The sequence below is a fragment of the Thunnus albacares genome, chromosome 24, assembly GCF_914725855.1.
Source record: "Thunnus albacares chromosome 24, fThuAlb1.1, whole genome shotgun sequence".
Classification (NCBI taxonomy): Eukaryota; Metazoa; Chordata; class Actinopteri; order Scombriformes; family Scombridae; genus Thunnus; species Thunnus albacares.
In genome coordinates, this window is record NC_058129.1 from 15,925,729 (window position 1) to 15,944,759 (window position 19,031).

The window sequence follows — 19,031 nt, forward strand, 5'->3', positions numbered from 1 at the left end:
CAGTTTTATTGCCTTTATGTTATGGATTGTACGCTTCATTCTCCTTGTTTTTATATATTGTGTTTTGTGTCTTTCATCGCCATTTTTCCTCCTTTTTCTTCATATAAAGCTCTTTGTACCCTCTGTTTTCAAAAGAGCTATATGAATAAAGTTTGCTTGCTTACTTATATACAATAAAATGATTAAAAGCCCCAAATATTTAACGATGAGGGCAAAATAAAACTCAAAAGACAAAAAAAACCCAGATTAAGATAATCATTAATCATAAAGGCTTCCAAAGAACTTTTTACTGACGTATTTTTAGCGTCGCTGTGAATCAACCACAACAGTGTTAAAGCCTCGCTCCAATCTGCAAGCTGCAAGAGAGAAAATGTATGTAAAAATACATTTATGTCATCTGTCTATATCACAAAGTGTTAATGTCAAAGAGAGGAGTGATAATTACAGGACCTTTCTAGTCAGGTGGGAAAAAAAGGCGACTTGGAATTTAATTAAAACTAGAGCTGCTTTTAGTTTATCCTTTTCTTTTAAAATAGGGAAAGATAGTGTGTTTATTAAACATTTAGGTATATTACTATAGATTTGTTAGTGTGCCTTATTCAGGAATACAGTAAAGAACGTTTTAGATGAAAAGACAAAAACAGAGACTTGACTTCCTGCAGCCATTTGAGTCCATCAAAGTATGAAGTGCAGCTTTAATAATCCACATCCTGACCTGAGCTGTAAGAATACAAACTTTCCCAAAGCTTCATAACAAAATGAGGAGTCTGCTCTGTGTTTTGCTCAAGAATCTGAGCCGTCTCGCAGCTTCATATCTCCTGGTATTAAACAGTATGTGTGGTGTGGCTGCAGAGCTTTCAGCGGCATCCTGTTTCCAAAGCACATTATCTTAGCATCTGTCCCGAGGACTGTGCCGAGATCTGTTCTGTCAACACTGCGCGCTGAGTGTTTAAGCCGCTGCCGCTCTCACCTCCCACAGAACAGCCGATACACAGATTAATACACTGCCAGCCAGTCAGACGGCAACACAGACAGACACGCCGCCAGCCGGACGCCGGGGCGACCAATGAACCAAGCGAGCAGGCGAAACACCCACACACATATCACAGAGAGATTTTAATGTGTCACGCTTTGCATTTGGAAAAATGTTTTTGTCAATGTGGATGCTGCTTTCACCTGAATTTACCACTTTAGGTATAAAAAGATGGATCTGAGTTGACAACTTTTATATCTGGGAACCTGCTTGATTGATTTTTATTACCTTTGACTCTACAAGTTTTGTTTTATATCTTTCTTTTTTAGCACAAAAACAGTTAAAATGAGGCCCAAGAAAGATGATCTTTGCTGTGAATCCAGGGCAGTTTTGCTATTTTCTCATGAACTACTGCACTAACTTGAAAGAAAAATATGCCCCACATGTCCCATGATGATCTAAAACTAAGTATATTTTCATGCAAATGTCCAGATTAATATATTCTGAATGTGTCTATTATTAAAATAACAAATTGAGAGAACTGTGCAGCCTTGGTGGAGATCATCACTCTCAGAGTGCTTTCTTGTTTTTATCTCCTTTACTTTAAAGAACAACATGCAGGTTGAACTTCTTACTGGATTTACAGTTTATACATCATGAAAATGATCATGTGAAAAGTTAATTAATGATTTTATTAGTTTAATGAGACATAAAAGCAGGAATTCAGAGGGAAAAGTAGGCGTCTTGAGCAGTGCCACGTCATATAATGACACATGAGGGAGTCATTTTAGTGAATCTGTTTCATTTTTTAACATTTTCTTAGTTAATTTTTTTGTTTTTTGTCTGTTTTGTCAGATTGTATTCTCTATATTTACTCATGAATAACCAACTGAACCTCCACGCCGGTGAATCAGACCTACCGGTGACCAGCTCGCGCACTTCGTTGTCAGTCGTCTTCCTGAGGAGGCGCAGCAGAGCGGGGACGCCGCCGCAGTTCCTCAGCGCTACCTTGTTGTTGTCTGTGGCCTTGCCGTACACCAGGTTCCTCAGGGCTCCACAGGCGCTCTTCTGCACCTCGGCTACCTTGTTATCCAGCAGGTCTACCAGGTGCTGGATGCCCCCCAGGTGACACACCTGCAGACCGGAGACCAATCGCAGAGGAAGAAGTTTACACAGCATATACACCTACACAGTCTCAGACTTATTAAGGCCTCCTGTCATCTGCTATCATCACGAATATGTAAATTATTATTGCTGAAGGATTTTCTGTGAGACTCTCTGAGATCCAAAACAATTTGTCCTGCAGGACAAAAAAATTGCATCACCACCATCAAGTTGACAAGTAAAACGAAGGACTTTCCTTGTCCGATGTCAGATCAAAGAACCATGAGAGAAATATGAGACTGCGGTTTCCTTTTTTTTAGCGAATTCAGAGTGAGTTTTGGATTTATGCCTCTCAAATTCAAAGGGATAACTGTCACTGGGATGATGAGACTATAGGTAGCAGCCGTCAAGAGTACAAATTAGATTTTGACACTAAAACTGTTAAATTCACGTCATGGTCAAGGTCCAGAATAGGTTAATGGTTAGCGGTGATTTAGATAAAATGTATAGTGTTTTATAATAAAAGCTTTCAGAATTGTATGGAAACTACTAAAATGAAATTAATTTCTTGTTTTTTGAGGGTTTGTTCCAGGTGATCCTGGGTAACAGTATCAGTTGAAGGTAATTATGATGTAATTATTACATTTTTATCTTTCTTTGCACAGAGTACACATTACATCACCATTTTAAACAAAAATGGAGCAATAGATTTCTGAAAGGGTTTTGTATTTAACATGGACTGAGACATGCAGAGCATCACTGATGGCGTGTTCAAAAACTTTCTCGTTTCATCTCAAAATAAACCCGTCTCAAGAGAGCAGCAGACGTTCCCCGTTTCTCTCTTGATTCTGTGTTCAAACCGTCACTGAAAACATTTGTTTCTGGCTAAACGAGCAGGCGTGTGTCCAGGCTGCTCCAAAGGCTAATTAAAAGCTCATCACCAAACAAACCAAACGGCACTAAAATGGCTCTTGCGTGAAGCTCCACCATCGTGCTGGAGTTATTTATTTCACGGGAAGTAGAGCAAAGAGAGAGTGTGCCGTGTTTGTGCGCGTCGGAGCGCCGGCACATTTGGCACTAACGTTACCCAAACTTTTGTTGGAGCAGATGGCGCTTTGGCTCAGAGTAAAGCAGCCAGGATCTTAAAAAAAATAAAAAAGACAAATTTCAAATGTAAGCTGGGAATTCACTCTTAGAGACGACAGTGCAGGAATACAACAGGAGACATCTGAGTCGGTGTAAAGGAGCAACACTGGCAGCAATATGAAATGAGATCAATTAAAAGTCTAGTCAATATTTCACAGTGTATCTGTCAGTTTACAGCTTTAGAATAACATACTGCTCCTGTTATCAAAAAACCTTCAAACAGCAATGTTTTAATCTCTTAGTTTAAGTTAGTTTTTACTCTCTTTGCAAAAAAATACAAGAAAACAGAAGATTTAAACACTGGAACTTGTATTTATGTGTAAGATAAATGTGCAATATGTCATTATTTTCTTTCTTTTTTTGCATCATAATATAAGTGTGCTCATTAAATGACATTTTTGTTGATATATGATGGTTGTCTCTATTTCTTTATATTATTTGTTTTGTATCTCCTCTAAATCACAAGTCTAATCCTCCAAAAGATCATTACACTGAAATATGTCATACTGTATAATGACTTAATATATTATATATATTATATATCATGCAGGGACGCAATTACTGCAACTATTATTTCCATTATCAATTAATCTGTTGATTATTTTTTCAAATAATCAATTATAAGATGTCATAAAATAGTGATTTTTGCTTCTTTTTCTGTTTAATGTTTTCTTTGGGAAACTGACTAAACATATTTCAGCTGAAAACTACAACGACTGTATAATTATTAAAGTATTATAGTCTTTGTTGTGCAGTGGAACCTTTAAATGTGGCAGCACCTTCCTCCACCTGAGGAGTGAGTCATGACTGTGACGTCCGTCTTGTTATTTTTACCCAGGCAGCTGCCCTGCATGTCTCTTCACACCTTACCTCCACCTTCACTCTGTTGTCTCCGTAACACAGGTGCTGCAGGTAGGCGGCGGCGTTGGCCTGGACGGAGGGGAAGTGATGCTGCAGCATGTGGATGACCTCCGGCAGCTCGGGGTCACGCCAAGCAAATTCCCTGAGACGAAAGAAAGAGAAACTTTTTACTTTTCGCCTTAACATTCTCTGCTTTCCTTTCATTTTGTGCTTGAATGCTGCAATCCACCCTACTAAGAACTGAAAAATGATGGAAAAGTGCAATGGAACGTCGGCAAGATCCATCTAGCCCGAGATCACTGATAGAAACACGCCTGACGTCACAGTATGTAGTGTTTGTGTTGTGAAATGTGCTATAAAAACTCTGTAGTTGCCGTTTTTATTCAGTTGATTTGTGCTTGACAGAAGTCTTTACGAGCATGCAGTACTTGTTTGCTCCTCCTGCCTCTTTTAAAGCGAGCTAATCTGTTAAATCAGCTGCTGTAGTGTTGGGTTGGTGCATGTACATGGCCCTCCGAACATCAGTTTGCTGCAGGCGTCCATGTTTTCCCGAGCAAATGCACTGGGACGCATTTAGATTGGAAGTTGGGAATACCCACTCAGAACTTCCGATTTGCAATGGATTGCGGCATAATTAAAGGCTGAGAATATCATTAATGCTAATACAGTATTAGCATGTAACTCATTATTAGGGAAAATTTGATGCTGTAACATGATATCCAAGTTATGGCACAGATATTTGTTTTTTTCCCTTTAAGTCACATTCAGAGATCTAAAAATCAACCTTCTCAAATGCATCAGAGTTTAATTCAACTTAATTTGTCTTAACAATAAGCAACTCTACAAGAAATTCATCTAAAAGCATTAAAACTCTTGTTTAAATCAGGAAAAACTAATCAAAAAATAAGTAAACAAGCATTTGATACCTTTTAGCACTTGACAGTTTTTTGAGACAGATTTTTTGGTCGGTGCCAGAGAAGGTCTGAAAAGTTTCTAAATTTAATTCTGACAGTTTTAAAACTTTCCAGAGTTATGACAAAATACATCTGTATCCATAAGATAAGATAAGATATACTTTATTGTCCCTGAGGGGAAATTCGACTTGGGAAATAGTGCTGCATAAAGCTGCAATCAACCTAAATACAGTATGTGACCAACAAACAGTACAGTGGTACGTTGAAGACACAATAATAACTTATATATAACAAAAACACTAAATGAGATGAGAGTGTATGTAAATAATGTGGATGTATATACTGTATGTACAGATATGGATAGGAATAAAGATTAATTTTAAAGTGTTTAAAGTGTTTTATATTGATTTTAGTAACAGTTTTAAAGCCATCGCTGGTTAACTTCCTGGTTTCCTTTGTGAAATGCTTTCTCCTGTCTCTAACAGCTGTCAGATCAGATCATCTAGATGGATAACCTTCAGGATCCCTTGAGTCTGCAACGTCTGAACTTGGTAAAACTGCATTTTCATATTATGCAACCTGGGCATGGAAAAGTTTCAAGAGGAAATGAGGCCGGCTGAGTCAGTAGCTTCTTTTAAATCTAAGCTCAAATTGTACTTTCATCATACAACCTTCCCTGATTTCACTTGGTGCTAGTTTTATTCTGTTTTATGGGTTTTACTAATCTTTTATTGCTGTGTGTTTTTATGTGATTCTCTAGCATTTTGTACTTTTTTTTGATACGTGCTATATAAATAAAGATATTATCAGTATAAGATAAACTTCACCTGGAAACACTGCTTTCATATCAGGCATTCAATGTAATAGTTTTAAATGTTTTATCTCGCTCATATTTCACAGATCCTGTTTACTTTTGACCACATTGACCGTGTACCTGGGGTCTTTGTGGATGCTCTCGATGGACGGCGTGCGCGTGGCCACCCGCTCCACCAGTCCAGAGTGCCGGTGGGAGAAGACGGGCTCGCCGGAGACCCTGTAGGAGTCGACGTACAGAGCCGCAGTGCTCAGCCCGTAGCTGCTTCTTTGGTACGGCAGCGTGCCGCAATGGCTTGTGTTCCGAGGGAGGGTCTCCATACCTGAGGAAATGAAATGATGATACTTCTGAAACAGATCATAATTTTTAAAAAATGAGGCCAGGTTTTGCTTTATTTGGGATCAAGAATGTGAATGACTACTTTAAGCAGATCGGATGCAGTTTATAGCAATTTAAAAAGAGCAAAATACATCCAATGTCACATAAAAAGGAAAGTAAAGTTATCTTACATAAGTACTTAAACAGTCACTTTAATAGCAGCAAGTTGACTCACAGGCCAAACCTGTTTAAGTCTTTACTAAACGCAACTAAAATGGCTCCTTAGATCCTCCACTATCAAACTCCGCAGAGCTTTCAGCTTTAAATAATTCTGCAAAGGCTTCAATTAAGAAGCGGCGGAGTACATGAAAGGTTTCAGCCTAATTAAGTTCTGACCTCGGGGAGTGATAGTAACAACAGTTCCTGTGCCTGTAAACCATGATTTCCACCACAGATTTTTGAGGAATTATCTTCTGAACAGATGTGAAACTGAGACCAACTTCTCAACCTGGGGACCGAGGCTCCTGAGGGGGACGCTGCTGTGAAAAATGGGGTTGCTTGCGTAATTTTCTGTGATTATAATAAATCTGCTGAAACTCATGTGAAGGAATCTGCTGAGTTATGAGAAATGCTTTGGAGGATTGCTGTTACTATTTCTGTTTTTGCCAGAATCCCTACCACATCTCCTCCTGTACCACTAGTACTTCTGTTAGTATTTAAGCTAGTACTTCTATTGCATCTAATAATCCAGATTTTTGGTATTTTGTTTGCTTTTTTTGCTGCAAACAAGCCAGAGTCTCTGTTTTTAGGCCCCTTTAATGCTTAGGGACCAATAATACACTCTAAAATAGTAGATTTTTATGTTGAATCATTAATTGATATGATCTGAGGGGAGATAGAAGACGAAGTACCTGTGCTTGTCCTGTAGAGGGAGCCCTGGGGGTCGTGGGTGGGGCTGTGGTACAACGGGCTGTGGAAGGAGCGTTCGTCGAAAACGGGCGTCATGTGGCAGTCTGGAGACAACGCCGCCCGCAGCTCTGGATCTATCTGCCCCGCATGACCACCGTATGAGCTGTGAAGCCCTGCAGGTACACAAGCAAGGACACAGGACTAAGTTTATTTATTTACAGTGCAGATTTAATTTAAGATGCTTTTTTTTTTTTTAAATGTGGCTTCTCAGACTTTGAGGAAGGCAATTACAAAGTAAAGAGGCCATAAATTAATAGTTCATAGCTCTGAGATATTTGTGTTTTTTACACCACTGTAATGCAATATAATGTAATTCTTAATTTAATTAAAAATGCTGAGTTTTTAAAAATTGGCCAAAGTACACAGGGTGAAATGGTTTCTTCTGTTTCGGAGATGTATGGTGGCTAATTTGCTTAAATGAAGGGGCACAAGAACACACAGTATATTGAGAATATTACAATAATAACAACAGGTACAGTATCTCTACAAAATCTTAAAAATGTTGTCACAATGACCAACAAACACTACTATCTACTGTGCACATTTACCATTGTGGAAGGTGGAGAAAGCAACGTTTTCATGTCAGCACTGACAGAAAAATAGACGACACAAGAAGCCAAGCTGAGGCTTTTTTTAAAAAAGATATTAAGAAACTGAGGTATATTTTAAAAATGACTCTTCAGTCACTGCTGTTCTTGTTGAACTTTCTCATCAAGGGAATGAGAAAATGTATTTCACATTGCTAACACTGCTATCGGCAGACACGAGACACTTTACATCAAGTGCAATTTTTGTTCAAGTGCCATTTTATATATAATTTTTCATTGCAATTTCCTTGTAACCTCAACTTACCGGTGACTATTTTTGTCTCAATACACCGTTTAGCCACTATTTCTGTTGGTATATGTTTTATTCATTTTTTGTCAGTAGATGCTCATAATGTATATAGTATTCTAGTGTTTTAAAAGCTACTTATCTGTTCACTTCTGCTGCTGCCACGTTTCAAATTCCCTTATTTTTCTTATCTTATTATTTCGTTAGTTGTGAAGATAATACCATGCACTCAGATACCTTTGGCCCAGATAGTTGTACTATAAAATCTTGTGGCAGATTAAGACTCTTTGACCAATATTCAGTGGCGGTTTGTGCAGGGGTGTGGTTATTGTTCTCTGTCATTAGGCGACCAAGTGCAGAATGCGCAGAATGAAAAGAAAGCAGAATAAATCCTCTTTCTGCTTTTCATGGTCATACATAAATTATATGTGTATCTCATCATTTGGCCCACAAACAAGTCATCTGTAGGTGAGGCAATGCAAATCAAGATGGTGCCAAATACTGTATTTCATAACGCCAACTCATCCCAACTGTTGTTGTGCTTATGAAACGCATGAAGACTTTGGTCACTCAGTATCTGCTGCAGGCGTCGTCATCAGCAAGTCAAACAAGCAGAGCAGAGGGTTTTACCATCCTCCAATCTCAGAGCAGATCAGTTCAAAGAGCGCTCCAATTATAAAGAGGCTTTAGGGCACGAGGGGGGCAGCCTCGCTGGATCAGTCCAACAGCTGAAGCACACAATTTGCACTTAGAGCTTGTGATGAAGGAGCTATTTGCTTCTGCAGTTTTCTTGATTTAGATAAATAGTGAATAAGACGGAAACTCTGGTCTCTTATCCCAAAGAAAATTCATTTGGAGGAGAATAAAAATTTGCTCTTGTGACACGGTCCTGCTGAATAAATGTCTTTCTCAAGGGCTCTTCAGCAGTGAGGCACATAAACCAAATTCATGATCTTCTGGTTAGAGGATGCTTAAGCTACCAAATGCTTGAAACTTGCCAGAATCAAACAGAATCATGTTTTGAGTAGCGTGTAGAGGTTTTATCAAAGTTCACTATTCACTACAATAGTCCCCAACCTTTTTTGACTGATGCCTTAAGCCTTGTCAGATTAACTTGAGTACCCTTTCTTTGACAATAGACGTCATTTGATTGATTTTAAACTAGATATAGATGTGATTTAATAATCATAAGTGGATTTATTACTATTGCATTTTTTTTTCATACAATTGCACCCGTCAATGTTTATGTTGCTTTGGTCAAGTTCGCATTCTTACTGCTAACCTTACCACTTAGAGGCAGAATTGGATATTTTAGCCATTTATCCATGACTTTTAGCTAGCTAACTGTTTCAACCATTTATCCATTGCCTTTAAGCTAGCTAACTGTTTCAAATATTTATCCATTGCCTTTAAGCTGGAAAACTGTTTCAACCATTTATCAATTGCTTTTAAGCTAGCTAACTGTTTCAGGTATTTATCTATTGCCTTTAAGCTAGCTATTTCAACCATTTATCCATTAGCTTTAAGGTACCTACCATTTGAACTGTTAATTCAGCCTGGTCTCACCAAATAGTGTATGAATAGCAGCCATTTCTTAAGTCATTTCATATGTTATCACCACTTTTTTTTCTTTTTTCATATGGAAACTTCCTGCTTGGGTAAAAGTACCCCTAGTTGGGAATCATTGCACTGTTACACAAATAATAATCAATCTATTGTGCCTACTTTCCACTCTCCACTGTTGCTCCTTCTCCTCTGTTATGACTCGAAATTCAATCAAAGAGTTCAAAACCTCAAGCATGTTGGTGACACTGCAATTTTTAAATAAATGCCATGAAAAAAAGAGCTAATTTTATAGTTTATGTTTGTGTTTTGGCTGCTCAGTTTCACTACCTAAGCTACGAGTGCCACTGATCAGCAATAGCATAATCTTGTATATCCATCAATTGCTTATCTCCCACATGTAATCTGGGATTATGTTGGATCTGCAGGATAACTGGGAATAAAGACTTAGGCGACATATTAGGCCACTTAGCAGCACCGCAGGATGAAAATCACTGGAGAATAGGAGGCATTTTATTTAGTTCACTGACTCTGCCTCCCACATACATGAACACAGAAATACACACACCAATCCTTCTTCCATCTTCTATTCACACATGCACAAAGCACAACACAAAAGGTGCATAAATGCAAATGCACACATGAACAGTGCAGAAGCACACATGAACACACATCATATGAAAATGCACTGAATTAAAACAGGCATACGCTGCTTGCAATATAATAAAGCTTTCCAGTGCCGTCAGCTGATAATCACACGCTGATGCTCCGGGGGGCTTTGTGATAGAAACACCCCTATATGGGTCAGTGGGAGCGGCTTAGTAAAGTGACAGAGGGCAGGACGGAGGAATAAATCTGTGTCGCTGCAGCATCAGCAGCGCTTCGGCGACAGTAAATCCTCCACCAGCAACGCAGCAGTTGACAAGCAAGGAGAAAGTTGTTGACGACCAGTTAATAAGACGGGAGGAGCTGTGATTGATGTGGTTTTTTAATGTTCTGATGTTATTTGCAGAAGAAAAGTCAGGTTGTTTAACATTGCCAAGAACCTGATCTGGTTTAAAACTACAGTATGAAGGGTTTTTATGGTTTGAAATTTGCTCAAAAGAGTCCTCAAAGGCGTCTGTAAGCCAGGCTCATTGAACAGCCTGGCTGCAGTACAGAAATAATCCCTTCTCAAGTTTCTCAGCCAGCCTCGGCTGTCTTAACCAATCACAGAAGCTCGAAGTCAGAGGTTGGATCTCCGGGGATGTCAGTCAAGTTCACATCATTATCGTCATAATTAAATCATCATGCACTTCACGTTTAGCATTGTTGCGACCTTGCTAGTATAAGCTGCTTGGAAACTTCACAATGAAAGTGGTGCTAAAGTGATTAATCAACAACAATTTTGACAATCGATTAAGTGCTCAAGTAATTTATAAAGCAAAATGCCAAACACCAAGTGTTAGCATTTGCTGCTTTTCTCTGTTTTATGTTATTGTAAATTGAATGTCTTTGGGTTTTTGACTGTTGATGAGACAAAACAAGACAGTTGAAGCCATCATCTTGGGCTTCAGGAACTTAAACATCATACAATTAAGTGATACATTGATCAAAATGAAAATAATCTTAGTTGCAGCCCTAAAGGATTTGCAAGCTCTCCATACCTGCATTGGCTGAATCAGAGCACACTGGTTCTCTGGCCAACTAGCTCATTAGTTGAAGTGAATTCTCCTGGAGTCCCAGGTGTAAATCAGTGAAGACAGAAAATGAGCAGAGCTGCAGTAACTCAGGGCCAGAGCTTCACTGCATACGGTATATAATTATTCTAACCAAGCTTTGGGTGTGGTGTACAGTACATTCACATTTAAAAAAACAAATGGATTAAAGTAAATGGAGCAGTTACTTGCAGTTGAAAAAACAGTGATAATTGATAAAAATCCTTTGTAATGTATATTTTTTTGAGTTTTCCAATTTGAAATTAGTATTCTGAAGTCAGAGGCTTCTCTGAGGTCTGTGGCTGCAACTAACGATTATTATCAGTATCAGTTAATATGCTAATTATTATCTCAATTGCTTCATCAATTGTTTGGTCTATAAAATGTCAGAAAACAGTGAAAAATGCACTTTGCCATTTCCTCAGAGCCCAAGCTGACATATTCAAATAGCTTTTTTTCAGTCAGTCCTCACAAGAAAAACGTCAGAACAGGTCTAAACTTCAGGCCAGCAAAAACAACCTATAGTTACGTTTACACCTGGGAAGTGATGCAGTTCAGATGACATCACTATAAGATGATTTTGCCTTATTAGGAGGTTGGATGGATGGCTGGATAGTTAGATAGCCAAAAGTGGACTTTGCTGCAGGAGACCACTGTTAATTTCCCATTTTCAACCATGAGTGTCATGTTTCCAACTGCAACAATGATTTGTAACAGTTTTGGAAAGTGGCACATTAAGCTCTTATGGGTCATTCTGGAGTGCATTTACTATGGCCACTATTGGCGTAAATGTAACTACAGGTTGTTTTTTGCCAGCTGAATTTTTAGACCTTTACTGTCCTTTAATTATAAATAAAAAACCAAGCAACTATTCATTCATCTGTGAAGCTACCAGTGAATTTATCAAAATTGTTGCCAAATAATTTTCTGCCAATCAACTAAACTGATTAACTGACTAATTGTTTTAGCACTGCTGAGGTCCGTTAGTGTGTCTTGTCTCAGAAAAATGATGTATTGCATTCATTTCATGAGGATAAATGAATAGTATTGACATTGAATATTGGGATACTATTAAGTATTGCCTGGGAAAATCCATCCTTGATTAAACCAACCAATCTGTACTATTCATACATGTCATGTTACCATACAGCAATAGTATAGTATAGCAAGACACCTACTGTAAAAGTATTCAGCAGTCAAATGATCCTGGAGCTCATTAAGAAAACATTATACTGTACTGTATGTGCACTGGTTTGTAATCAATCATCCATTGTATATAATCAATTGCAATGTGCAGCTGCAGGAAACATTTCTAGAGGAAACACTGTAACCACCCGCTGCTTTCTTTTGCTTCCTATCAACTGCTTCTTATTAGGACCAATAGACACTAACATGGTTTGTTCTCCCACCAATCAATTTGTTGAACAGCACAAGCGAGAGAAATTCTAGTGAAAGCACTTTCCCACGGGCAACTGTGATCCACTGAATTGCGTTCATGTGTACTGTAGATGTGTGATTTTTACTTTTTCTAGCTCTCTAGCTGCACATCAATCACCCAACAAGATTAAAAGCAAGTCTGAGTTCAAAACATCTACCTGGTACAAGTGAAATCCTCCTTTCTTGAAGATTACATTCCTTATTTTTCATTCTGGCATGCATCAAATAAATTTTTATCAAACCCAGCAGCATTATCTGCCAGTGCTGCAAGATAATTTGACTAAAAACTCCATGAAATGAGCTGCCTAAGCCTGGATACGAGATAAAATCACCTGCCGAGCTTGCAGTTTGCCTGAAAGTTATTTTGTTCAACGTGCAGCTTTATTTTAATGATTCTCACTGCTTCACAGAGATACAGGAAACTTCCTGCTCAGTAGGAGTGTTGTGTGCGACAATATTAAATCAGTGCTGCTCAGTCAACTTTCCCTGGACAAAGGAAAGGTTATTAATTCAACAGAGAAAATGGTGTCAAAGCTGTGGAGCGTGGCTTTGTTTATATTAACTGGAAGCTTTGCTGAAAACACACACGCTCAAACATTCAAACCGTCTTCTACTGCAGCAGCGAAGCTTCAAACTCTGCAGCAAAGCTCTTTGCTCCCAGTTAAACTTAACCTGAGTTTTTTCGGCCCAGATTTTGACCTGATTGGATTTGACCCGGCAACCCTCCAGGGCACAAACTCTCTACCCGTTATGTTACTGAATCAAAAAGATGGAGCACTGAAAAGAGGGCAAAAAAGAAAGACGGCTCCTTTCTGTCAGTTTGCATTATTGTGTCTTCGATGTCTGCATCAAAACCACCGTAACAAAACAAAAGCCTGTCGATCCCAGGGGTTCACTTACACGCACAGTTCAAAGATAAATATGACACAGAGGATTTTTTTGTATATTTTATCATTTTTCACAGCTCTAATTGAAGAATGTAGATTTTTATGCACACTTTTTCTCTAGTGGATTTTTTAATGTGACTATTTGGGTTTTATTATGTCATTGAATTAATGTGCTTCTCATATGACTTTGGGGGCAATAACTGAACTAAAATAACTAAAATAAAGAATGACTTAATGATTTTAGGCTTTAAAGACTGGACCTGAGCTTGAACAATTGCAGTGTTATGTACAAATGAAACACTTATAATGAAAACTGAATTTATACTATTAAAAATTCTATTATAACCTGAACTTTTTGTTGGACTAACACACTCATAAACTGTAGAGCTGTGATGCCCAATCTGAGGGTCAGCACGCCTCCAGCTGGTGCGTAGCCCAATCAGAAGGCTAGGAAGAATAGCAATCAATGAATACTGTTTCAATTATCTGAATACATGAACAATAAAAATAAAACAAATCTTGTTTCTTGCTTCTTGTTTACCATATGATGATGGTGATGATGATAGGTCAGGTTTTTGAGTGGCAGTACATTTCGCAAATGCCAGATTGTGAGCAGCTCTTCCTCTTTCATTCAGTGTACAGCTCATCTATTGCACAGAGCATGAGTTATCAAAGTCTGAGACTGTGGGCCTCCCATCAGACAAAGCTTGGAAAAAGCCGCCCCCTCACCCCCCCCTTGGTTTGCTTGCTTAGTTCCTGGATGCTTATGGGATCATGATAATGATTATTTGATCCCATAGACACTCATCACTTGAGCCAATAGTAGCTAGTATAATAGCCTAATTGCTGTATGATATAACTTACATCAAATACATAAAAAAGTAAAGAACTAAAGCATTTATTAGTTTCTGACTTTGGGAAAGTGAGAAAAACAGTCAAATTCCCCAAAACCAATGTATCTCTGAACTATCTCTTTAACCAAAGCACACATATTTAGGCTATTCTCTGTGATCTCCTTTCGATGACTAATGTAATATTCTTTCACCTCCATTCATTGAGCCTCCCCTGACACTGTTTGGAGCCCCCCTGGGGAGGCCCGCCTCCCACTTTGAAAACCTCTGGCACAGAGGAACAGAAGCCTACTTTCCACTAGCTAGTTAGCTCCTTTTAATGTAAGTCAAAATAAAAACCATGATGAAACAAAGCAGTCATAAAAAGACGCCATGAGGAACAGGAGGAAGTGAATTCAGCTCCAGTTCAGCCGTCATTCTCAACCAAGACACCTACTCCTGCACCAGTTTCACCTCAACAAGTGCCAAGTAGTAACGCAACGTACGTGCCTGCTGATTCAGTCCTTTCCCTGTCAGCAGCAGCAACAAGCTGTACTAAAAGACTCTTTTCAGCTGTCAGTCGCATAAAAACTGGCATCAGGGCATAAATGATTAAATACAGACTGAACTCTTTGTCCCTGCTCTCCTTTAGAAGGAAACTGACTGAATCATTGGACTAGAATGAAATAATTTCAGTGCTCAACACCAAACCCCACAGTCTCCTGCTGTGATCATCAAAAATAAACTAATCTGTTGTAGCCTATCGCCTATTTCAATATTATTGTTTATTGGGTACAGTTTTTGTTGGGTGTACAATTGGATTTTATGCTGATGTTGCTGCGTCTGCCATCTGTGTGTGTGTGAATATGTAGCCACCATGCCAGGCTATGTGATGCTGTTAATGTTCGTCTTGGTGCCTGTAACATTACCACTGATGATGCATAAGGCTTGCATGATTAAACTGTAGTGCATTCAGGGAAGTATAGTTGAAATGGCCTACTTTGGTTAACATATGCGTTTCAGAACTCAGTACGATTGTTCTTGGGCGGGCTAGGCCCACCTGATTTTCTGTGTTCCCACCCACACTGCGATTTCTGCCCACGCTGCTGCCCTCCAGTTGGTCACAAGATAAATGAGAGGGTTCTCCAGATGATTAATGGGATAGGAAACTTTTTCTACACAAAATCGAATCAAATTCTTTGGAATCATTGAATAGTTTTATTCTCTGGGCCTCGAACAATAGGCCACTTTCACAACAGACATTTTGACTTAGTAGGAAAAGCCCAGGTGTTAATAGCAATTAACGACGGCTCCGTTCTATTAAAGTGTCCAGTAAGCCTTGACAGTGTGACAGCAAACCAGCATGCACAATTTATCGATATTTATCAATAAATTAACAATGAATTATTTACCCCTGTGCTTTTTCCTACTTTGACATGTCAGAATGTCTTCTGTGAATAGGACCGATTAGACAAATGAGGCAACCTGAGAAGTTCAGAGGTGAAAACTTGCCAAAAGGTTGGAAACCAATGATGTAGAACGATGTGATATTCAAATGGTAAATAAAGACAAATAATCCATTTGAGCTAGAGGGGGAAACGAGGGTCAAATCAGACCGGAGAAGCATGATATGATGGACCAATTTGAGCTATGAAAACTATAAAGTACAGCCAATACAACCACACTGTGACCTTTCTTCAGCCGCACAACAACTCTACATCTGATTGGACGTCAGACTGACCTATGAGGCTGTCAGGACGGGGCAGAGCGCTCCTCTGGTACAAGCCGTATGGGTCTGCTCCATAGGCCAGCGGCTGGCTCTTCCTGGGCAGCGTGGAGCCGTAGTGTTGTGGCACCGCGGTCATCCCCGAGCGCAGCGGTGACCCTGTCAAACCCCTCCCCTCGATCAGGGAGAGCGTGGAGCCTAGACGGACACCGCCTCCTCCTCCTATTCCTCCCCCACCACCTCCCAGGAGGGCCTGCGTGCCGTCGGTCGGGGAGGAGGGTGACGGGCAGGAGGGCGGCATGGAGGTGCCGGGGAAGATGGCAGCCAGCGGTTTGGGCTCTGAAAGGATGGGCGAGTCGTAGGTGCTGCCCTGGGATGTTCGCAGGGAGATGCGGGAAGGCGAGACAGTGCCGGCGGTGCCACAGCCGGGAGACTGGCTCCTGGAAGGGAGGGAGGTCATCCTCCGCAACACCCGGCCAGACGCCTGAGAAGGAGAAGGGAGAAAACTTACAACTTCTAGATACTACAAATGTGATATTCATACTATACGTGTGATAACGAGGCATCTGTTCTCATGTAAGCTTCTTGCACTTTGTTTAGCTTCAGAGGCCATTATGCTTGGGCAAATACCATTAAAAATAAATGTACATATAAATGTTTAAGCATGTGTATAACTGTGTATAAATGCATCACAAACCTCTGTAAATCTTTATAACTGTATTATTTTCATTATGCAACTATCGTTATCTATAAAGCAAATATAGTGCTTATACTTATTTTGTGTTCATTAACATGATGAGATAATTACGACAGCACAAAACGTTGTGAATGACATCTTAAGTACCTGTGTTTGTTTTACCTGATAATTAATCCACCTGCTTTCTCATATTTCTTCTGAAAAGTATGACGGTAAATGAGGGGTAGATTTATTGAGGGCCCTCCAACGTTATTATTAAATGACATTTAATGACATTTCACTCACTTTTAATTAACATTCACTTGATTCCTGGCATTCATGTGCTCTCCAGGCCCCAAACAACAAAAATGTCAAGTATAATATCCGTAACACGGTGGACAATCAGTTCAATGTTTCTGTTTCTTGAATAAATACCTGAAAAATGAAAATTAGAGTCTGTACACTGCTCCCATTTGCAAATGAACTAGCCAATTACGAGTGATGAAACACTTGGATGCAGGATGCTTTATCATGTCTGATGAAGGGCGTCATTATCTTTTTCATTTGTCCAAGTGAGTGAATGTTCGTGCCTTTGAATAAATTTCATTCATCTGAGCTCTGGAAGTAGGAAATATATTACGTTCAGGGACACTTTGACAGAATACTTCATATTTATGGTGACAAACATTTACTTTTCCTCCTTATTACCAAATGTAAAATGTCCCTCAATTACAGACTCAGTCAACTGGATGCCGATCTGTGCCGCCTTAATCCATCGAAGCCTCGAACGCCTCAAAGGAAAATTAAGAGCCGAGACATGTAAGCTCATCCAGTCAGGCTGTTGGGTTTGGAATAAATCAGGAGAAAATTCAAATGGGCTCACTATTATCTGTTATTCCAGCTTCTACTGTCATGCAAAAAGCATATAATTATTAGCCACAATGAACAGAGCTGATGGTGTTTGAGTCAAAACAATTTTAAGGTAAAAGTCGATTTGAAGGGTTTAGTTTATGTTCTTCATCATTCATGATGGTAATTACGGAGCTCCGACTAGCTGTCATCACTCTGTGGAAGGAGATTATTATTCACACACAAATAGCAGAATATTTACATGACACCAGTTAAATAACAGTAATACAGTAAGTGGATTTTTTTTCTCATTTGAGAAAATAATCTCACCACAAGGTCCTTTTAGTGGCTGTTCAGGGCTTTCAATCATATTACATCATCTTCATCAGCAGGTGTAGTTTGTACAGTTGTGATGAAATCTCACCTGACTTCTTGTTCATGTTGGCTTAAATGTTGTAATCCAAAGTTGATGCCTTTATTGATTTGAAAGCTCCAGAACAGCTACTAAATAGACCATGTGGTGAAATTGTTTCCCCAACTGCTGTTTGTCAGAAAATTAACTTTGAACCTCTTAATGTTTACGCCAAAATGAGGGAGAAAAGTGCTAAAGAAAAAAATGGTCAAATTTTCCGCTAAAACTCATCCCTTTCATTACTGTTGCTACACCTGTTAGCTTTCCATTCTTGTTACAGATCAAGTTTATTTAATAACAGGAAGATTTACCACTCTAATTTTTTTTGTAATTTTTGAAACAATGGGTTCAGACTGTGTGCAAAAGCAGCTTTTCATTTCTAGCCGGTAACCATCAGTTTTATAAGCTGAAACGACAACTAGCTAATTAAGCCAACGTTAGCTTGATATGCTGGTTGATAACACCGTCTTTGGCTGACTGTTTAATGTTTCCAGCTGACTTGTTTTAAATTAAGAAGGGTCTTAAATCTGCACTTGATGGCTAAATGTAAGACTCTTATTTCATTCTTAGATAACCTTGCTTAGACATTACTTGTTTTATATTTTCAAACAGTATGTTTTCACACATTTATCATTATAAGAAAGAAGACTTTGTAGATGAAGGACTAATCGATAACGTAACACTAACAGAATTTAAACTGCTGACGTTCATCCAGGATTGGCCTCCACACAGTGGAAAAATACCGCAAAGTACATGTGCTAGTCATGAGTGGGGCTTTTTTTAACGTAACCTGTAACCCTACAAACTAATATAGTTAGTTAATTATGTGCTCCTTGTGCCTAGTTAGCCAAACATGTGAACGATTGTAGCTTATGTTAGGGCAGACAAACACACTGTTAAATCCGTTCCTTACACTCTTTCTTTGTGTTTTTGGTTTTGGAAAGACTGAAACCAGCCTCTTAACTTTTTTAATACATATGAGTTTCGCTCTGCTGTTTCTAGTTACAGCTGCTAAGCTGCT

General features: G+C 39.1%; 1 protein-coding gene across 5 annotated transcripts in view; it reads right to left on the reverse strand.

Annotated features, from left to right (window-relative positions):
* LOC122976557 (plakophilin-4-like) overlaps positions 1–19,031 on the reverse strand; it is a 51,365-nt gene that overhangs the window by 12,521 nt on the left and 19,813 nt on the right. For all 5 annotated transcript variants that reach the window (XM_044345123.1, XM_044345124.1, XM_044345125.1 and 2 more), the window contains exons 7-11: positions 16,089–16,557; positions 7,042–7,212; positions 5,933–6,134; positions 4,094–4,226; positions 1,894–2,107 (exon numbers count right to left, since the gene is read on the reverse strand). In XM_044345123.1, the coding sequence (XP_044201058.1) occupies positions 1,894–2,107; positions 4,094–4,226; positions 5,933–6,134; positions 7,042–7,212; positions 16,089–16,557 (1,189 nt within the window). The remainder of the gene's footprint in view (positions 1–1,893; positions 2,108–4,093; positions 4,227–5,932; positions 6,135–7,041; positions 7,213–16,088; positions 16,558–19,031) is intronic.